Source organism: Stigmatopora argus, chromosome 7 (assembly GCF_051989625.1).
Source record: "Stigmatopora argus isolate UIUO_Sarg chromosome 7, RoL_Sarg_1.0, whole genome shotgun sequence".
NCBI classification, from domain to species: domain Eukaryota; kingdom Metazoa; phylum Chordata; class Actinopteri; order Syngnathiformes; family Syngnathidae; genus Stigmatopora; species Stigmatopora argus.
This window is the reverse complement of record NC_135393.1, coordinates 18769751-18786788: the sequence shown is the minus strand read 5'-3', so window position 1 is coordinate 18786788 and position 17038 is coordinate 18769751. Positions and strand designations below refer to the sequence as shown.

The window sequence follows — 17038 nt, the reverse complement described above, 5'->3', positions numbered from 1 at the left end:
ATTTTTCCTATTAGCATTTCATTTAGAATTTACTAGCTCATATGGTTCAATAATGAAATTCAAAAAAGGAAAAGTAATGGAATCAACAAAGAACACTTTAATCAAATGAATTAAAAAATATATGAATACAAACAAGAAAATGAAGAATGTATATTTCTGAGTTTAAAAAATAATTTGTTCTTTTAGTGTATATTTTCCAGTACTCATGCGATTTATTTAAAGCGGAAGTGATGGGATATGATGTATTAGTCATGTGACCGGCATCAGCTAGTCCAACATTCTCGTAAGTATTGTTTTTTTGTGCTTTTACTCTGTTCAAATGTCAACATGAGCGCATTTACAGCCAACCGAACTATCCCAAATAACGTTTGTCACATGAGGCTAAATGCGCTCTTTTATCTATTTTTATCGGCGAAACGTTTGACGTTAGCTCCGCTAGCTAGCGTAAAGAAATTCATTCTTTTCCGCCTTTTCGGTCACATGGTGATGATGTCATTATACGGCCACCTGGAAAGACCAAACATTCAAGCGTGCACTTGTCCCCACTCGGCTATATGTCTCCCCAATATCTGCTACGTTTTTGCAACATGTTGCTTCTTCTCGGAACATGGTCAACTTTTTTTTAGGCTGTATGGAGTCAGAAGGAACCTTTTGCGCAGTATGTACCTGAAATATATAGTAATTACTATCTCCTTTACGCGTAGACCCGTATGTTAACTAAATAAGCTAACATTAGCGAAGTGCTATTGAGTTTGTTGTTATTAGGCCTTGGTTAAACTCTTATAACGTTAGTTTTAGTAAACATAACTTACCTATACGTTTATTTTTGCTAAGTTGTATCTTAAATATGACAAATGCTGCCTTCACAAAAATAACAGTTTTTGTTTGAATCAAAAAGTTACGAGCTATTGACTGATTAATCATTTGAAAACAATTATACGCTTAGTTAATATTGCCAATTTATTGTCTAAAGTGAAGTCAATTGAACGTTTCACACGTGTGTTAACGCATTGGCTGCCATTGACGGAAAGAAACGTTAAATCCATTTGACCATTGACTATAATGGTTGGTTAAAAATAATGAAACCCATCAATTGATTTTTTTATTAATATATCTTCAACAATTAATCGACATATCGACCACGTAACAATTATCAAATGAATCATTTGAACTATTTTTAGAGAGACATTGTTGACCTAAAATGATCTATCTTGACTCTCTTGTAAGCAAATGTGTGTTTGTGACAGGCAGGGTTGTCGGCGGACATGACACGCAGCGAAGAGGAGTCCCTGGTGGACGGGCCGCTCATCTCGCCCGACGCCCTCCACGCCGCCATCAGGAGAGAATTCCGCGGCGTGCCCACCGCCTGCCCCGCCGTCTTTCTGTCTCTGCTGCACGTACGTACAGAAACACACACATAACACCCAGACGTTGTTACGAGCCTTTACCTATCGCTCATAGTTTGGAACAAGCTAGCATACAATTAGCCTAGCATGTATGTTTTGGGGACGTGGGAGGAAACCGGAGTACCCGAAGAAAGCCAACAAAGGCAATCCCGGGGAGAACATGCAAACTCCAGAGTGATGGCAGACCTTGGGATCGAATCCTCGACCTCAGAACTGTGAGGCAGAGGCACTATCCACTCTTCCACTGGGCTGTTTAGAAGGAAATATAACTCGCACATTAAGTCACAGGTGTCAAAGTGGCGGCCCGGGGTCCAAATCTGGCCCGTCGCATCATTTTGTGTGGCCCGGGAAAGTAAATCATGAGTGCTGACTTTCTGTTTTAGGATCAAATTAAAATGATAGATATAGATGTATATTATATTTCCTTATTTCCCGCTTTTAAATCAATAATTGCAATTTTTTGAAACCATTTTTTCTTTCTTTTTAGTTCAAAAATCTTTTTGTAAAATATAGAAATATTTTCTGTTTTCCACTTTAATATGGAACATAAAAAAAATGGTTTCCTAAAAAACGAAATATTCAGTCATTTTGATCCAGTTCTTTTAATCCATTTTATAAAAAAAACATCTACATATTATATCTAAAATGGTCCGGCCCACGTGAAATCGAGTTGACGTTAAAGCGGCCCGAGTCTGACAGCCTTGATTTAAGTAAAATGCAATTATTCAGAGCATAAATCCTCCCAGCATTGGGCAGACAAATGGTTAATTGTAATCTTTTTAAAATGTATTTTCTTCACAAAAGGCCCCAAAAAATGGCTTTTTCCATCGTTAACAAAATTCTCGAACCCGTGTCTCCCAGGTGGCGTTCGTAATCCTCTCGACGTGCGTCTCCCTGCTGTGCGTGCTGAAACTGGGCCGGGAGGAGGCTTGCGCCGACGTCCTGGGACCCGAGCGCGGCGACAGCGTGGTGGTCTTCGCCAAAGCCGCCCTGTGGCTACTGGTGGCGGCGTTCACCGCCTGCACCCGCCACCATCACGCCAGAGCCCGCGGCAGGGGCTACCTGCGCTTCTACCGGAAAGCGTCCAGGCTGCAGCACTTGCCGCTCGCCGTCCACTCCGCCGGTAAGGAGCCCGCGCCGACCCGCGGCGGACACCGGGTGGCGGTCTTGATGCGTTCGCTTACGCCGCAGGGAACGCCGCGCTGCTGGTGGTCGTGGCGGCGCGATTGTCGACTGGCGTACGCGCCTACTTGCTGCTCGCTCTTTTGGGGTTGGAACTGCTCGCAGCGTTGCCTTGCCTCGTCTATTATTCGGGTAAGCACTTTTCATCCTTTTTTGTCAATGAGTTTAGCGTAAATATTCTCTTATTTATTTTCAAGATTAAAAATGGACAAAATAACTTGTTCTGTTACCAACTTCAGAGGAATTATTCTCTTAAATATTTATTCATTTTTTTGTATTTTTCTTAAAAATGAAAAGCTCACAAATTTGGTTTTCATGCTATATTTTTCTATTATTTAGCACCCTTATTATGATTGGTGGCCATAATCTAGAGCAAGGATAATAAACGCATTGTCAACTTGGAACAATTTAGATATAATATTTAGATGTTTTAAAAAAAAAATATTAAAAGAACTGCATCAAATGCCCTCAATATTCATATTTTTATAGATCTAAAACAATGTTTATTTGGGCTTTTTCTTAGTAAGAGAAAATGTATTTTCATTTAGCAATGTAAGTGAATTATTGCGAGCCATATCAAAGGTCCATTTCTCTCCATAATCATTTTTTATTAACATTTTATAAAAAATAAAATATATAAATAATGAAAAACCCTTATTGCGAAGCGACGTCAATATAGTGGCGCACACTTGTTTACCAAATGTTTGTATTGAAGCTTACGTGACCCAAAATGTTATTTTAAAATGTTAATTTTAAACACATGGTTTAAAATGGATGATCTAGTTGTTGAAAGGAGGGACTTGCTGGCTCTCTCCAAGTTTTGTTGTTAAATTTGGGAGAGGGAGAGAGAGACCCCGGCGCAACCCCCACCACGTGCATGACAATAGGCGCCCTGCCCTTTTCAAACTCGACAGCATGACAATCCGGCTTTCTGCTTCGTCTTGCCTCCTTTCCAACCCTCCGCTCATCTGCTGATTTGCCACTTTTCACCTTTTCTTTCCATGACAAATTCACCATTTATTTCTATAACTGCAAAAAAATTTTTTTTAAAGAGATCCCCCATTTTTGTTTAATTTTATAATTTAAATAATTTAGTAAATGAAATAGCTATTTTAAAAATCATAAACTACTTATATTTTTTAGTCAATGACAAAAAACTATTATTCAATATTTATTATATTCTCCATTTTCAGTTAGAGTATATATTTTTCAATAAAATCTACAAATATAATGATAGAATTAAGGAAATACTTATAACCTTTTTTTAAATTTAAAATAAATAAATAAAATCTACAAATATAATGATAGAATTAAGGGAATACTTATAACCTTTGTTTTTTGTTTTTACATTTAAAATAAATAAATAAAATATAAAAATATAATGATAGAATTAAGGCAATACTTAACTTTTTAAAAAATTTAAAATAAATCAATAACATCTACACATAATGATAGAATTAGGGGGATTCTTATAACCTTAGTTTTTTTTAAAAATAAATAAATAAAATATACAAATATAATGATAGAATTAAGGGAATACTTATAACCTATTTTTTTTTAAATTTAAAAAATAAAAATAAATAAAATTCACAAAATAAGAGAATATTAACCTTGACTCTTTAAAGTAAAAAAAATGTCCAAAGAATGTCCAGTTCATTCCTGCGAGTCGTTTGCTAACCACCTTGTTGATTAATAGTAGCATAAAAAACTGCAAATTTGAAAAACAACCCTTTTCACGGCCTGTCAACTTACAAAATCCGCTCATTTTGGCTCAAACTTTTTTGTTAGCGCCGAGCTTCTCCCGTTTTTCGCCAGTTGCCGCGTGGAGGAAAAGTGCACTTACCTGATGTCTGATAGGATATTGATCAGCCACTATTGAAGGGAAATCCATATTAAAGGCTTGTTTTGGCGCCGCGGGGCGCAGATGGCCAGATACCCCCACGCGGAGCGAGCCCGCCGCAGATAAGCTAGCGGTGTTTAGCCTAGCCACAGGCTAGCGCCCACGCATTGTCCCCCGTGTTTACGGTGTTTGCGGTGGGTTCGGCTCGCATTCCGCCCGGGATCAAGCTAGCCCGGCTAGCTGAGGCGGCTAAGATGGCCAGCGCCCGCCTCCCTTCCTCGCAGGAAGGCCTCGTTGCGCTTTTCTTTGAAGTGCGGGCTCCGCTGGGAGCGCGTGTATGTTTCTGGCCTCTCATTTCAACATGAATGCGGCCCACGCGCCCCTCGCACTTCAAAGACACGCCTCGCCCTTCAAAGGCGCTCGCTCACGCGGCAACGTCCGCTAATGTGGGCTAGCAGGTGGATTGCTAGCATGGTTTTTGCTGGATTATTATTATTGTAAGACTTGAGTGGAAAAATAGTGGCTGAATGTTTTTGGGGTGTTAATTTTCTAATTCAAATTCAAAAGCCTTTATTGTCATCATACACAGCTGCGTATAACGAAATTGGTGGTGCTACTCCAAGCTTTTCAAAGTTTGTTTTCCCAGTAAAAAAACATAAATAGTAGTATAAAAGTATAAAAAGTCACATCCTGGCTATGTGAATTCTAAAATATTGCACAGAATTATAAAATATTGCATAGATTTCAAAGATTTTGCACAGATTTCAAAGATTTTGCACAGATTTCAAAGATTTTGCACAGATTTCAAAGATTTTGCACAGATTTCAAAGATTTTGCACAGATTTCAAAGATTTTGCACAGATTTCAAAGATATTGCACATTGTTATTGCACAGAAGGGATTGTGTGTCGTGCTTTTTTTGTAGATTAAAGCAACGTTTTTGGTTCAAGGTTGACAAAATGACTGCATTTTTTTCTTTGCTCTCTCTCTCTTGAAATAAGTCTGACATAGCGCTTGTATTTGCAAACAAACACGACACACACACACACACACACTTATTTAGGGCCTCATTATGCGGGAATGCTCAGCATTTCTTTGGATTGTTTGTCGACGCTGCCACGGAGCAAAGCAAAGATTACGCTCTTTAGAATCTCCCCGACAATTTCCTCTGGCTAATGACGCGCCGCCCTTATCAATGCTGGGACCGACACCCCATGCTAATGCTAGCTAGCATTGTGCTCATTTTTATATTTAAAGAAGGCACGGGGTCAAATCATTTCATGTGACCCCAACTTCACGTATTTAAAAAAAAATCATCATTTAAATGCTACCGCTTATCCTCACTTGGGTCGCGGGGATGTTGGAGCCTATCCCAGCCAAACTACTGGTAGTAGGCGGAGCACACCCTGAATGAATGACTAGCCAATCGTAAAGCACGCTGAAACTATCAATGATTTACTAGCGACTAGCAAAAGTTTGGCGTACAGTAGGCCTAGCACGGGTTGACCCGAATACCCGGAGAAAACCCACACAGTCCTGAGGATAACATGCAAACTGCTGCCTAAATGTTTTATCGGCTAACAAAAAAATGAATTCATTTAATACACGAGTGGGCAATAACTTTGTGAAAAGAGTAACGAGAGTTTGTTAGGTTTAATTTAGAAGATCATTGCTAACAAGGAAGAAAGATTAAGTGAGGAATGTGTTAATATTTATTTTATTTTATTTCCCAGAGTGAATCACGACCACCCGTGCGCCGCGCATTTCGTCGCCAGGACCCTCCGCCGCCCCCCGAGTAAAGGTGTATGTTTAGGGTGTGAGAATTCCAGCTGTAAGTGCAGGATATGGCGGCCCGTAAGAGCTAAGTGCGGGTTGTAACGGCCCGTGTGTGTTTAGAAGTGGGCCGAGGAATGGAGGCCTGTAAAACAAGAACGAGCTAGCGGTCCGCTCGTGTCGTTACGCTAGCTAGGAAACTCTCACTGCCGGGGATGTACGTCTTGCGATTGGATTGGATAACTTTATTCATCCTGTATTTGGGAAATTTCTTTTTCACAGTAGCAAGAGGGTGAGAATACAGACACAGGAAAATAAATTTTAGACATAAAAAAGATAGGTAATAAGTAAGTTAATAAATTAATTAATTAATAAATACATATACAAGTAAATATATAAGTAAATAAATAAATTAATTAATACATAAATAAATATATAAGTAAATAAATACATTAATTAATACATAAATAAGTATATAAGTAAATAAATAAAAACATAAATCAATATAAATTAATTAATTGATACAGAAATAAATATATAAGTAAACAAATAAAGTAATTAATAAATACATAAATCAATATAAATTAATTAATTGATACAGAAATAAATATATAAGTAAATAAATAAAGTAATTAATAAATACATAAATATAAAAGTAAATAAATAAATTAATAAATGTATACTTAAATAAATACAGTAATAAATACATAAGTAAATAAATTGATTAATAAATACATATATAAGTAAATAAATTAATTGATTAATAAATACATAAATAAATATATAAGTAAGTAAGTAAATATATAAATAAATAAAATAAATAATATCTTGTGATCATTTCAGCGGGGAAGGCTTGTTTGGAGTTACAACCTTGCTCGGGGAGTGACTTTTACTCGTATGTCAAGGTACCACTGTTTGTTGAAGCATGGGTAATGGACGTCTTATTTTATGGACTTGACTGAAACGTCAAGATATGAAAGTTCCTTTAGATTAGGTGGTGAAAAAAGTTGACTAGCGGTGCTTTGTAACGCTACTTATAGTCATGTAGCATGTAAGAGGGAGGATTTCGTTTTCCATTGTTAATCTGTCGACTAACTTTTTCCATTTACACCATCCCCCCCGCCCCCCCCCCCCCCAGCCTATTTATTGATGTCCTTTGAAAAGGCGCTCACCTTTTTTGGTCCGCTTTCCTTCCGCCAGCCTTGGTGATGATGTTCAACGCCGAGCGCGCCCCGCCCGACGTCAGCCGGGAAGAACAGTTGCACAACTTTACCACGGCGGGCTTGGCCACCGAGACGGGATTCAGGTGGGCACGCCACAGAAAAACGAAATGCCGAGTTGTTTCATGACCAATGGCGAATGCCGAAATAAGCCAAATTTGCGTTTCAGAGAGGCTTCCCGATTGGACGAGGTGGTGGAGAAGCAGGCCGACCTGATCGAGTACCTGAAGCAGCACAACGGCTCGCTGAGCAGGAGACTGCTCAACCTCAGCGCTCAGCACTGAGCCGCCATCTTGGACGTCAGGACGGCGAAGACGACTCGTACGTGAGCTTTAGCCTCCCTCCCAAAAGTTCCCAAGTCGCAGGTGAGCCGCCATTTCAACAAATTGTAAATAATAAGACGCCGAGAAGGACTCGTAAGCGGGGTTTAGCCAAGTTCTAAAAAAAAAAAGTTCCCAAGTCGTATTTTAAATGACGCCGTGGTTGGTTCATGTTATTGTAATAAATGTTTACGCCTCTGGCTGGCCAGCCTTTCTCTTTTTCTTTTCTTTTTTATTACACGGCAGTGCCACCTGATTTTTTTTATTTTGTTTTTAGGGGCAATTCAGTTTGTTTTTGTTTTACAACTTCTTTGATTGTGTGACCCTCAGGCATGCAGGTGTAGTTTAAAAGACACGCTTAGGCATTGTTTTCCCTCAATGCTGGCTAAAATGGAAGCAGGGTTCTTTCATGGCTTTTTTTCAGCCGCCATTGAAGGCGATTGACGTTCACGGGTTTGTATTTTTCATTCTGGCAGTGTTATTTGTTTATTTGTTATTTTCACTGCTCTTTTCATCTTCTTAAAATGGACCAAGTGACTGTACAGCCCATTTAGGAATACTTGTTGAATAAAGATGCAACAAGAAATCAGATTATTAATTTAATAATCCAATGAAATTGAATTTTCTTGTTTCTTTGCATCTTTTCCCTGTTTTTTCCCCCTATTTTTTTAAATTTTGGAAAAGAAACTTATTATTCCCTATTTACTTTTGGGGCATTTTAAATTAGAAAAAAAACTTTTTTTTATTAAACTTGTATAATAATAATAATAAAAGTAAAATAGTCACAATGGAGGAAAAACAAGAATATTTACCAAATATTCTTTATTGTACTTAAAAATATTTTCAATTTAAAAAAGTAAAAAGTAATTCGTTTTTTGTGCATTGTAAAACAATGTAAAAAAAATATTTACATAAGTACAGTTTCATTTTTCAAAAGTTGAGCCCATAAAGTAATAACTGAGATTTTACATATATCAATGTTTAATTGACTGTCAAACTATCCTTTTTTGTCTGCCCTTTTATTAGTTACAGATTTCAATGACTGATTAACGCACAAAGACAACAAAACTTGACTTCACATTTTTATTTGTTAAAAGGGATAAACATATTTCATAGACATTTGAAGTGCACACAATGCATAAAAGAGTAAATATATACACGTTTGTCAACAAAATGGCTGCGAGCAGCTCTTTGGTCCACAGCTTTGACTTTTTTTTCTTAAGGAGTCCACGTGCAAAGGCCAAGGCTTCCTCTTGTGACCCCCAGCCCCTTTTCTTGCTTTTACCTTCACGGGTCTTCGGTCCGCCATTTTGGAGCCCGACACGCCAGGTAACCTTCCCGTTTCCCAAGGGCGGAGCCTGCCACAGAAAGTAAGAGCGGTGAGATTGACAACACATACACGAGGTAAAGTCCAGTTAGGGGCGCCACTTTTAATCCATCCTCTACATCATTAGCCAGATGGATGTGGAACGGGGGTGCCGTATCCCCGCCACCCATCACACACACCTACTTAAGCGCCACCTGCGGCCCCTGGTACCAGGGAAAAAAAGGTGTGTAATATTTTTGAGTTCAATTAGTGGCCCTCGTACCTCCTTTTTCAAAGGCCCCTCGAAAATTAACTCATTCCCCGCCAACGCCTGTTGCAGACATGAAATGTTTCATGTTTCATAACATTGACGGGGAGAGACGTCCAATCCATTTTTTACTGGAACCTCGGTCTAATAGTCCCTTAATGATTGACAGTGCTATGCTAGCAATGTAGCGTTAAGGCAAAAAAGGGGAATGTTACTCGTATTTGAGCCCAAAATGGCGTCTTTAACCATTGATGATGCAAGGCCAGCCCTTTAAAAAATATTAATTCTTTTTCTATACATCTTATGAATAGATAAAGTAAAGAATGAATAAAAACAAATACATGCTGTTTATAACATTCCAAATATTGCTGATAAATGTTCTCTAAATAAAAAATAGAATATTTTATAATTCATCCAAATAGGAAGTCCGAAAAACACAACTTCTATCAATTCTTACCAATTTTGTTGTCAGGGGAATGGAACTCTAGAATGCAACGGCAGGCAGCGTCGATGCAGGCAAAAATGTCGGTGGTACCTTCTCCTCATATTATGGAAATCTGAAAAAAAATGGGAAAAAAACCTTATATATGCCATTTCCATGACATGGAATTACTTCAGGTGACTTGACTATACATATAGAACATTAATTTCTGATAGGTAATCCTAATGTAACTCTCTGCTTCCCTAATAAATTGGAATACGACCACCACTGAGCTGCCGACCAAACCCAGGAAGATCATAAAAAGTGCCCGATGACTTTATGACTACCAACCCAACCCTCCCTCGACTACCTCCCATCCTCCCTCCCTCGCTCCCTCCCTCTCGAACCCCGCGCCTGGAGGCAAAGGCATCTCTCTCTTTCCATTCATTCTCCTCCCGTGCCATTTTGTTGAATAAAAGCTCGGGGCGTATTTGCGGGGCGTATTTGCAGGACATCTTAACGCCGGGATTAACAAAAGCACCCTACAATGGAGACCCCGAGAGTATGATCCCCCGGCGGCGGTGCTCAAACGCTGTTTATCCGCCAGCGTTTACTTGATACGTCTCCCATGTATCGGCGCAACCGAGTGTGTGATTGAATTGAGCTCGATCGTTTTAAAGACAAATCCCAAATGCCCACACACGCGGAGGTTTGAGGGTCTCCACATGGGAAAAATCCAATTTACGACGTTTAGTGGCGGGGTGTGAACGCCTCGGCCAGTTAGACAAGCTTCATATCTATTTATATATATTTTTTAAACTTTTAAAGCGAGGTTGCAAAGTCATACCAGGTGAAATATGATAAAATATATTTAAGCAACATTTCGAGTCCAAAACTTTAAGTATTAGATGTGGATTCGGGACACTTACGCATATCTCATTTACGACGTTGGTGGAGCATGTGAACGCAACAATTACAAATTCGCTACTTTAAACTTGATTAAATAAACGTCAAACAAAGAAACCAATTAAACTTACGTTCATATAACTATAAGCATTATATAGTTAAAGAGATACGTATTATATTTTAAAAATCAATTATTTCATTGGATTTTTTTGGTTGGATTATACAATTGACGACGGTACCGTGAAGCCTGAACACAACAATTATTAGCATAATAGGTCTCTATTTTTAAATACACACTTGAGCAGCCAACAAATAAACGCATACCTCAATGTGTGTATATTAAACGTTGAGAAATTAGATAGCTAACATATTTGTTTAATATTTGACTTAGTTTTTTCATTTACAGTGGAGTTTGAACGCAATCTACAGTGGCGATGCCGACTCAATATACGTTCAACAATTTCACAATTATTTAAATAGACAAAACCATAATTTTAAGTGTTTCCACGACTTTTACCATTTACGTTGCCACTCATCACCGCTCCACTATGACTACTTTCTTACAGACCGAAATAAATTATTTACAACACTGGCGATGGAATTTGAACGCATCAAACATTTGGAGGGATTCGTCAATATCTCGAGGTAAGAAACGTAACTTTTCACTCCTTGTTTTTACTGAAAGTAGGGCCATACTCAAACCACCGGTGACTTATGTTGAAATATTTAACATTTTTAAGACAGTTAGCGCTACATTATGACCTCTTCTGCTCTATTTTCTTCATTAAACATCGACACAAGTCCATTAACCTAATCGACTTGCTTGGTAGCTAATTAAGCTAACACGAGGTCCGGAAATTTCCTGCTAAATCAGGTTTCACTTTCATTCAAATTGTCGGCTTCTTCTTACTTGGCCTGTTGATGGAAGCTGCTTCCACCAACACCACGGTGGCCACCAGGAGCAGCAACAGAAGCAGATAGAGCAGGTTGAAGGTCCTCATCTTGACGTTGAGGAGTCCTGGTCCTAATTTGTGCTTTCTTTCGCCCAGCAAGGAAGAAGCAATCCTGGATGGCGACCCCGGAGTGAGTCCTGAATCTTTTCCTGTGACTTGAGAGCCAAGTGACAAAGGTACTTCTCCCCCCACCTCCTTTATAGTTGCTTTCTAAGCAGCCCCCCTCTCGGTAGCCCCCACAAGGCACATATTGACCCCACATGTAGAAGGTAATTGAAATGACAGGAAGCCCCCCACAACCGACCCTTCAACACACGCTCTGCGTTAAAAGTGTTTTATTTCATAGGCAACATAAAACTCCAAAAGATTAAACTTCTACCAGTTGCACTGTAATTTAAATAATTGAAACTCATTTTTAAGAACAACGTGATTGGACGACTATTAGTGTCATTGGCGTGGATCTACTATTATGAATGACTAACAGCATCTACAGTTGTAGTCGTGCTCTTTCTTATGTGTTAATGCTAAGACTGCCTCCTGGTGGTCATATTGTGCACACCTGAAGGAGCCGCACAATGAATTGGATTGCAGCATTACTAAATAGCAAAAGGAAAACATTCCATTTTATTCATTGACTGTGATAGACGGCCACGCTATTTAAAAAATGTGAACAAAGAAAACTAGGGATGTTGTAAACAAAAAGTTGATAATTTTGCCCTGAGTCATGTTTTCCCTTCTATTTGTTCATTAAAATAAATACAGATAATTTAGTTTTTAATATAGTTTACGGTGGGTTGCCCTTCCCCCCCCCATTTAAAATATAAAAAACTTTCTGTTTTGTTTTTAATTAAAAATAACAAATATAACAACTAGCTGATTCAAAATAAAATACAAGATTATTTACTGATTTTATTATGGCCACATGTATTTCCTGCTTGGTATTAGGTGAAACAATCAATACATTTTACATGTTAAAAATATATGCACACATGAAAGACAATAATTAGATGGTTTATGTATAATTTTAAAAACTAATTTGACCATTAAGAGGGTAAAAAAGTGCACAATTTTCAAGTCAACTTTCTCAATGAGTCTTTGACTGGCAAAATATTCGATTAAATGATGTCATGTTGATGAGTGAATAATCGTAAAGTAGTACTTTGAGACATGACAATTTTATTTTTTTAATCTCTAAGCAAGTTTATCTGTGGGCTCCTCGTTAGCGCGTCTCCCGAGTCGGTCCGGCGTCTCCTCCACGGCGTTGTCGACTCCTCCATTGAACGCGCCTGTCGTCAATTAGCACATTTAGTTGAAATGTCGGCCGTTACATGTGAATGAGGATTAAGGCGAGCAGCGGGACGCTAATGGAGCGAGCCAGTGAGCCAGCTAGCGCCTGGAAAACCCTGCGCCAGACTCCGAACGAGCGTCTCGCAACAAAGCACCCCGGCAAACCCGCGTTTGTTTGCGCCTGCCTTTACGACGCCGCGATATTTGCCACGGCGCCCCCGCCGACGTGTTCGGGATTCCCTGCCGGATTTGCCCGTTGGTTTCTTATCGCGCTTTGCATATCAGCGGCTATTGTCTTTTAAAAAACTTTTATTTTGCCCCATTTGAATATGCTAACGCGGCCCCGATTGTTATTCACTTGCGTGTGTGCGTGTGGAGAGGGGAAGGAAAAAAAGAAAGAAAGGGGGAGTAAAAAAAAGAAAAAAAGTCTTTTTTTGGGCTTGTAATATTTGCTCTTGCTGGGGGATTAAAACGCCTCGATGGGGGATTTTACTAGCCTTCTCAAACACACCGCAAAGGGACTCACACCGAGAAATTCAGTGCGCGTGTGGGGTTATCATTTTCATAATGGGCATAAGTTTTGGGAAAAGAATGGCCACCGTTGACGGTAACGGGCATTCAGTCCCTTCATACTGTGATTGGCCGCTCTTATAATTTTTCATTCACTACAGCTTTGCGAAGTAGTCAAATATTTTAAACCAACAATAAGCGGCACTTGTGGCTTGCCGCCAATTATAAAAAAAATATATATTTTTTTTTCATTTTTTTTTAGTACAAACAATCACTGTGAACACTTTCTGAACTGCTAAAATACTCTCTTCCACTGTATTATTTTTACATTTAAAATCTAAATTCATACACTTGTATTTCATTTGGACAAATATAATATAAATAAATCAATATCTGATTTTTTTTTTGTCTATAGGTAGCTGGGATAGGCTCCAACACCCCACCCCACACGACCCCTGTGAGGATAAGAGGTACATTAAAAAAAGTTTGTGTGTGTGTATGTATGTATGTGTATATATATATATATATATATATATATATATATATATATATATATATATATATATATATAGGGTTACAAATATGCCCCCCCCCCCCCAATTGCCCACAGTTAACTGGTATAGACTCCAGCACCCTCAGAAGGGTAAGTGCAACAGAAGATGAATAAAAAGAATGTTAAGGAAAAAAATTGTAGGTGTAAATAACACAGTGGAAAAAAATGACCTTTTTAAAATGAGAATTGTATTGAATAAAATCCAATCCATTTTTTAATATGGGCTGCTCCACCAAGGGAGGGAAGGCCTTAAGGCCTTTGCCTCCAATCCAAGCGAAGATGACGAGATGAGCGCGCCTCCTCCATAGCCATCTTTTCCGCTCCGACTAGCCGTGCTATTGTCGTGACGCGGGGTCGCCGGCGATGACGGCGCCGCCGCTTAACGAGCCCTTTGTCTGCCTACGTGAAAGCCAGACGGGCGCGTGCAGCCCAAATTTGGCCGAGCGGAAGCAAATGGGCCGTCCGGCTCTCCGTCCGTCTCTCCGGCGGCGGAAGGCGTGGGGGTCGCGGGGTCAGATCGGCGGGGAGTCCGCTCGAGGCCAAAAGCCAGCCGTGAAGCCAAAAAAATGACACTTAAACGCTTTGCTTTTGGAAATTTCATTTAATTTCCATGCTGTGCATTTTCATTCAAAAAAAAAAGTAAAGTTCATCCTTAAATGCCATCAAACTTGGAAGGTGTCCAAATGACTGATCGCTGCCAGCCCCCGCCCTTCCCACTCCAAATGCATTGGGCAACCAATTAACGGACTAAAAAAAGAGCGTTATTTTGTGGTATACTGTTTTTTTGCTATTCTTGGCCCATCCCGAAACAGCAAAGAATATTCAAAAGTGACGTGTCCAATGTACTCTTCATTTGAATTTGATGCTAAAACAGAAAGTCGGCACTCATCATTTACTTTCTCAGGCCGCACAAAATGATGCGGCGGGCCAGATTTGACCCCTGGGCCGCCACTTTGACACGTGTGGGTTAAAGCAACAGTCTTATCGACGCTTATTTAATGCAGCGGAGCCTGCAGAACTGATTGTGCAGGCCTTGAGGCAGATTTCTGACCCTGGTAACAAATAATGGCTGAAATGTGATTGGTTAAATGCTTCAATATGAAAACACACACATCTGGAAGCAGTGCAACCAGGGGGAAAAGCAATGAAAGGAAGCTAACAGACAATTTGGCATTATTTAATAAGTATTCATGGACAAAATATAATATATGATTCAGATATTTCTTAGGCCAGCAGAGAAGGTCTTGAAGGCCCTGACGGCACACCACTGATCAATTCCCTTTTGTGTTTTCACGTTTTTCACTCTTTCGCCCGCAGATGACCAACCGCCTGGCGTCGGATCGGTCCGGCGGGAGGGACGGCGCCCGTCAATGGCCGCAAACGAGCGCAGGTGAATGTCTATTTTGAGGCAACGGGCGCCTCGTATTTCTCGCATCCACGCGTTGTGTAATCCCATTAGTTCCGAGATGGGGGGGGATTGAGTTTAGTCTAAGCCTTAATCCCCTCGCGGAGGAACGTATGCTTTATTATTCCCCCGCACGCCAACGCACACTCCTCCTTTTTGTCTCCGCGAGGGAGGGGGGGAGGCGGCGGGGAGCCGGCCAGTAGTTTCCCAGTCGCCATGACGACCGTCTAATTCCAGCGTCCGGATCGGAAGGCGCGAACCAGGAGGAATCGCCGCTTTTGCCCTCGGCCGGCGGCATGGCCGCCCAGCGCAGCGCGGGAGGGCGCCGGGACGACGACGACGACGACAACGCCGCCGCTGCCGACGGCGCCGAAGGAAGGCGGGCGCGCGCCTGAGACATGCCCGTGCGCCAGATCACGGTGGTCCCGGCCAGGGACAACGGCGAGAGCGCCTCTCGGGCCCAAGACGGGAACCAGGTAAGACAAAGCTTCTCGGGGAAAGGGGAAATTATGGGATGGCATCTTGGCGCTCAGTACTCGGGGACTTTGAAAAGCGGCAGCAAATTGGCAAGGACGATATTTATTTCCCCGGAATATTTGCCCTATTCGTTTAGCGATTTATTTGATTAAACTAAAGTGGGAAAATAGCATCTCGCGCTTTTATTGTATCGTCAATAGGAAAAAGTAGTATAAAAATAAACAGTATTGCATTTTAGTAGACCAGTAGTTTTTGCCCGCCGTTTCAAACGTTTTATGATCAGAATAAAATGACAAAATTCAAATAAGTGAAAAAAAACCTGATTTTTTTTTTTTGTGCCTAATTAAAGATAATAACAATTTTTAAAAAGCTAATTCGGAAACAAAGGCAACATAAGTTTGCTTGAAGAGCAATGTGAGCCAGAATTTGAGACAAACTAATGTTTATTTCAAAATAAATTCAAATGAATCAAAATAACAAATATGAATATCATATTATTAACAGTTTGTTTTGGTAAAAATAATTGCAACTGCTTTTTTTTCCTCCATTATAAAAATATGACAAAATAAATCAAAACAACTCTAACTAAGCGGCTCAAAACAAGAGCGTTTATTACAATTCTTTGTTGATTAAAGTGACCATCAATTACTCTTGAAGGCTGTCAATTCCAGTAAAAAAAAACACAAAAAAAACAAATTGATGATTCATGGCATTTTCCTTTATTTTGGGTTGAAGGGTTATTGGCGTAAATATGATCTCAAATTCAAGAAAATTGGATGTTTCAGGAAAAAACAAGGTGTAACAATATGGTGATCCTCGAGTATTTTTAGCTGGTGTCGATGAGTCCGCCAAAATAAAGTATGCAAATCCCCGAAAGTACAGGTGCTTTGTAAATCTTCACTTAGACGTGTATAGATGTCACGCCACTGCCGCTAATCCGTTCTTCACGAGTGGCCCGCCCGCACATGTTGCACTCCTATTTTTTGTTTACTACGCTACCACTTAGCTGCCTCTGAAAAGTGGAAGGCGCCATCTTTTTTAAATGGGGGGGGGACCCCTTTTTCCCAGAATTGAACTCCATTAACGGCACAAAATGTCCAAGCAAATCTTCATTCCCTGCCAGATCTCCTTAAAATGGATTGTCCCTCTACCGTAGACGAAATAATTCAAATTTCAACACACAAGGGTGATTGGTCGCCACACAATTGGACG

The 17038-nt window shown here is 40.0% G+C and overlaps 1 protein-coding gene across 4 annotated transcripts; it reads left to right on the top strand.

Annotated features, from left to right (window-relative positions):
• Positions 1–180: 180 nt before the first annotated feature.
• Positions 181–16118, top strand: tmem192 (transmembrane protein 192). 4 transcript variants are annotated; one of them, XR_013300910.1, is made up of 12 exons: positions 181–283; positions 1248–1397; positions 2268–2529; positions 2598–2720; positions 7401–7506; positions 7590–7785; positions 8964–9290; positions 11208–11286; positions 11695–11770; positions 13807–13861; positions 15262–15334; positions 15587–16118. XR_013300910.1 is itself a non-coding variant. In XM_077604747.1 (6 exons), the coding sequence occupies exons 1-6, from the start codon at positions 608–610 to the stop codon at positions 7702–7704; spliced, it is 807 nt and encodes a 268-aa protein (XP_077460873.1). In that variant the 5' UTR covers positions 503–607; the 3' UTR covers positions 7705–8331. The 4 variants fall into 4 exon arrangements, 1 of the variants encoding a protein (XP_077460873.1); XR_013300908.1 differs by lacking the exon at positions 181–283 and adding an exon at positions 503–658 and having other exon boundaries at positions 15587–16114; XR_013300909.1 differs by lacking the exons at positions 181–283; positions 11208–11286; positions 11695–11770; ... (1 more) ...; positions 15262–15334; positions 15587–16118 and adding an exon at positions 503–658 and having other exon boundaries at positions 8964–10118.
• Positions 16119–17038: the final 920 nt, after the last annotated feature.

Excerpts from the sequence above, each read along its gene's own strand:
- tmem192 (XM_077604747.1), top strand. The coding sequence starts at position 608 with ATGGTCAACTTTTTTTTAGGCTGTATGGAGTCAGAAGGAACCTTTTGC. Across the intron at positions 2,530-2,597 it reads GCTCGCCGTCCACTCCGCCG|GGAACGCCGCGCTGCTGGTG; the intron begins GTAAGGAGCCCG and ends CTTACGCCGCAG. Across the intron at positions 7,507-7,589 it reads GCCACCGAGACGGGATTCAG|AGAGGCTTCCCGATTGGACG; the intron begins GTGGGCACGCCA and ends TTTGCGTTTCAG.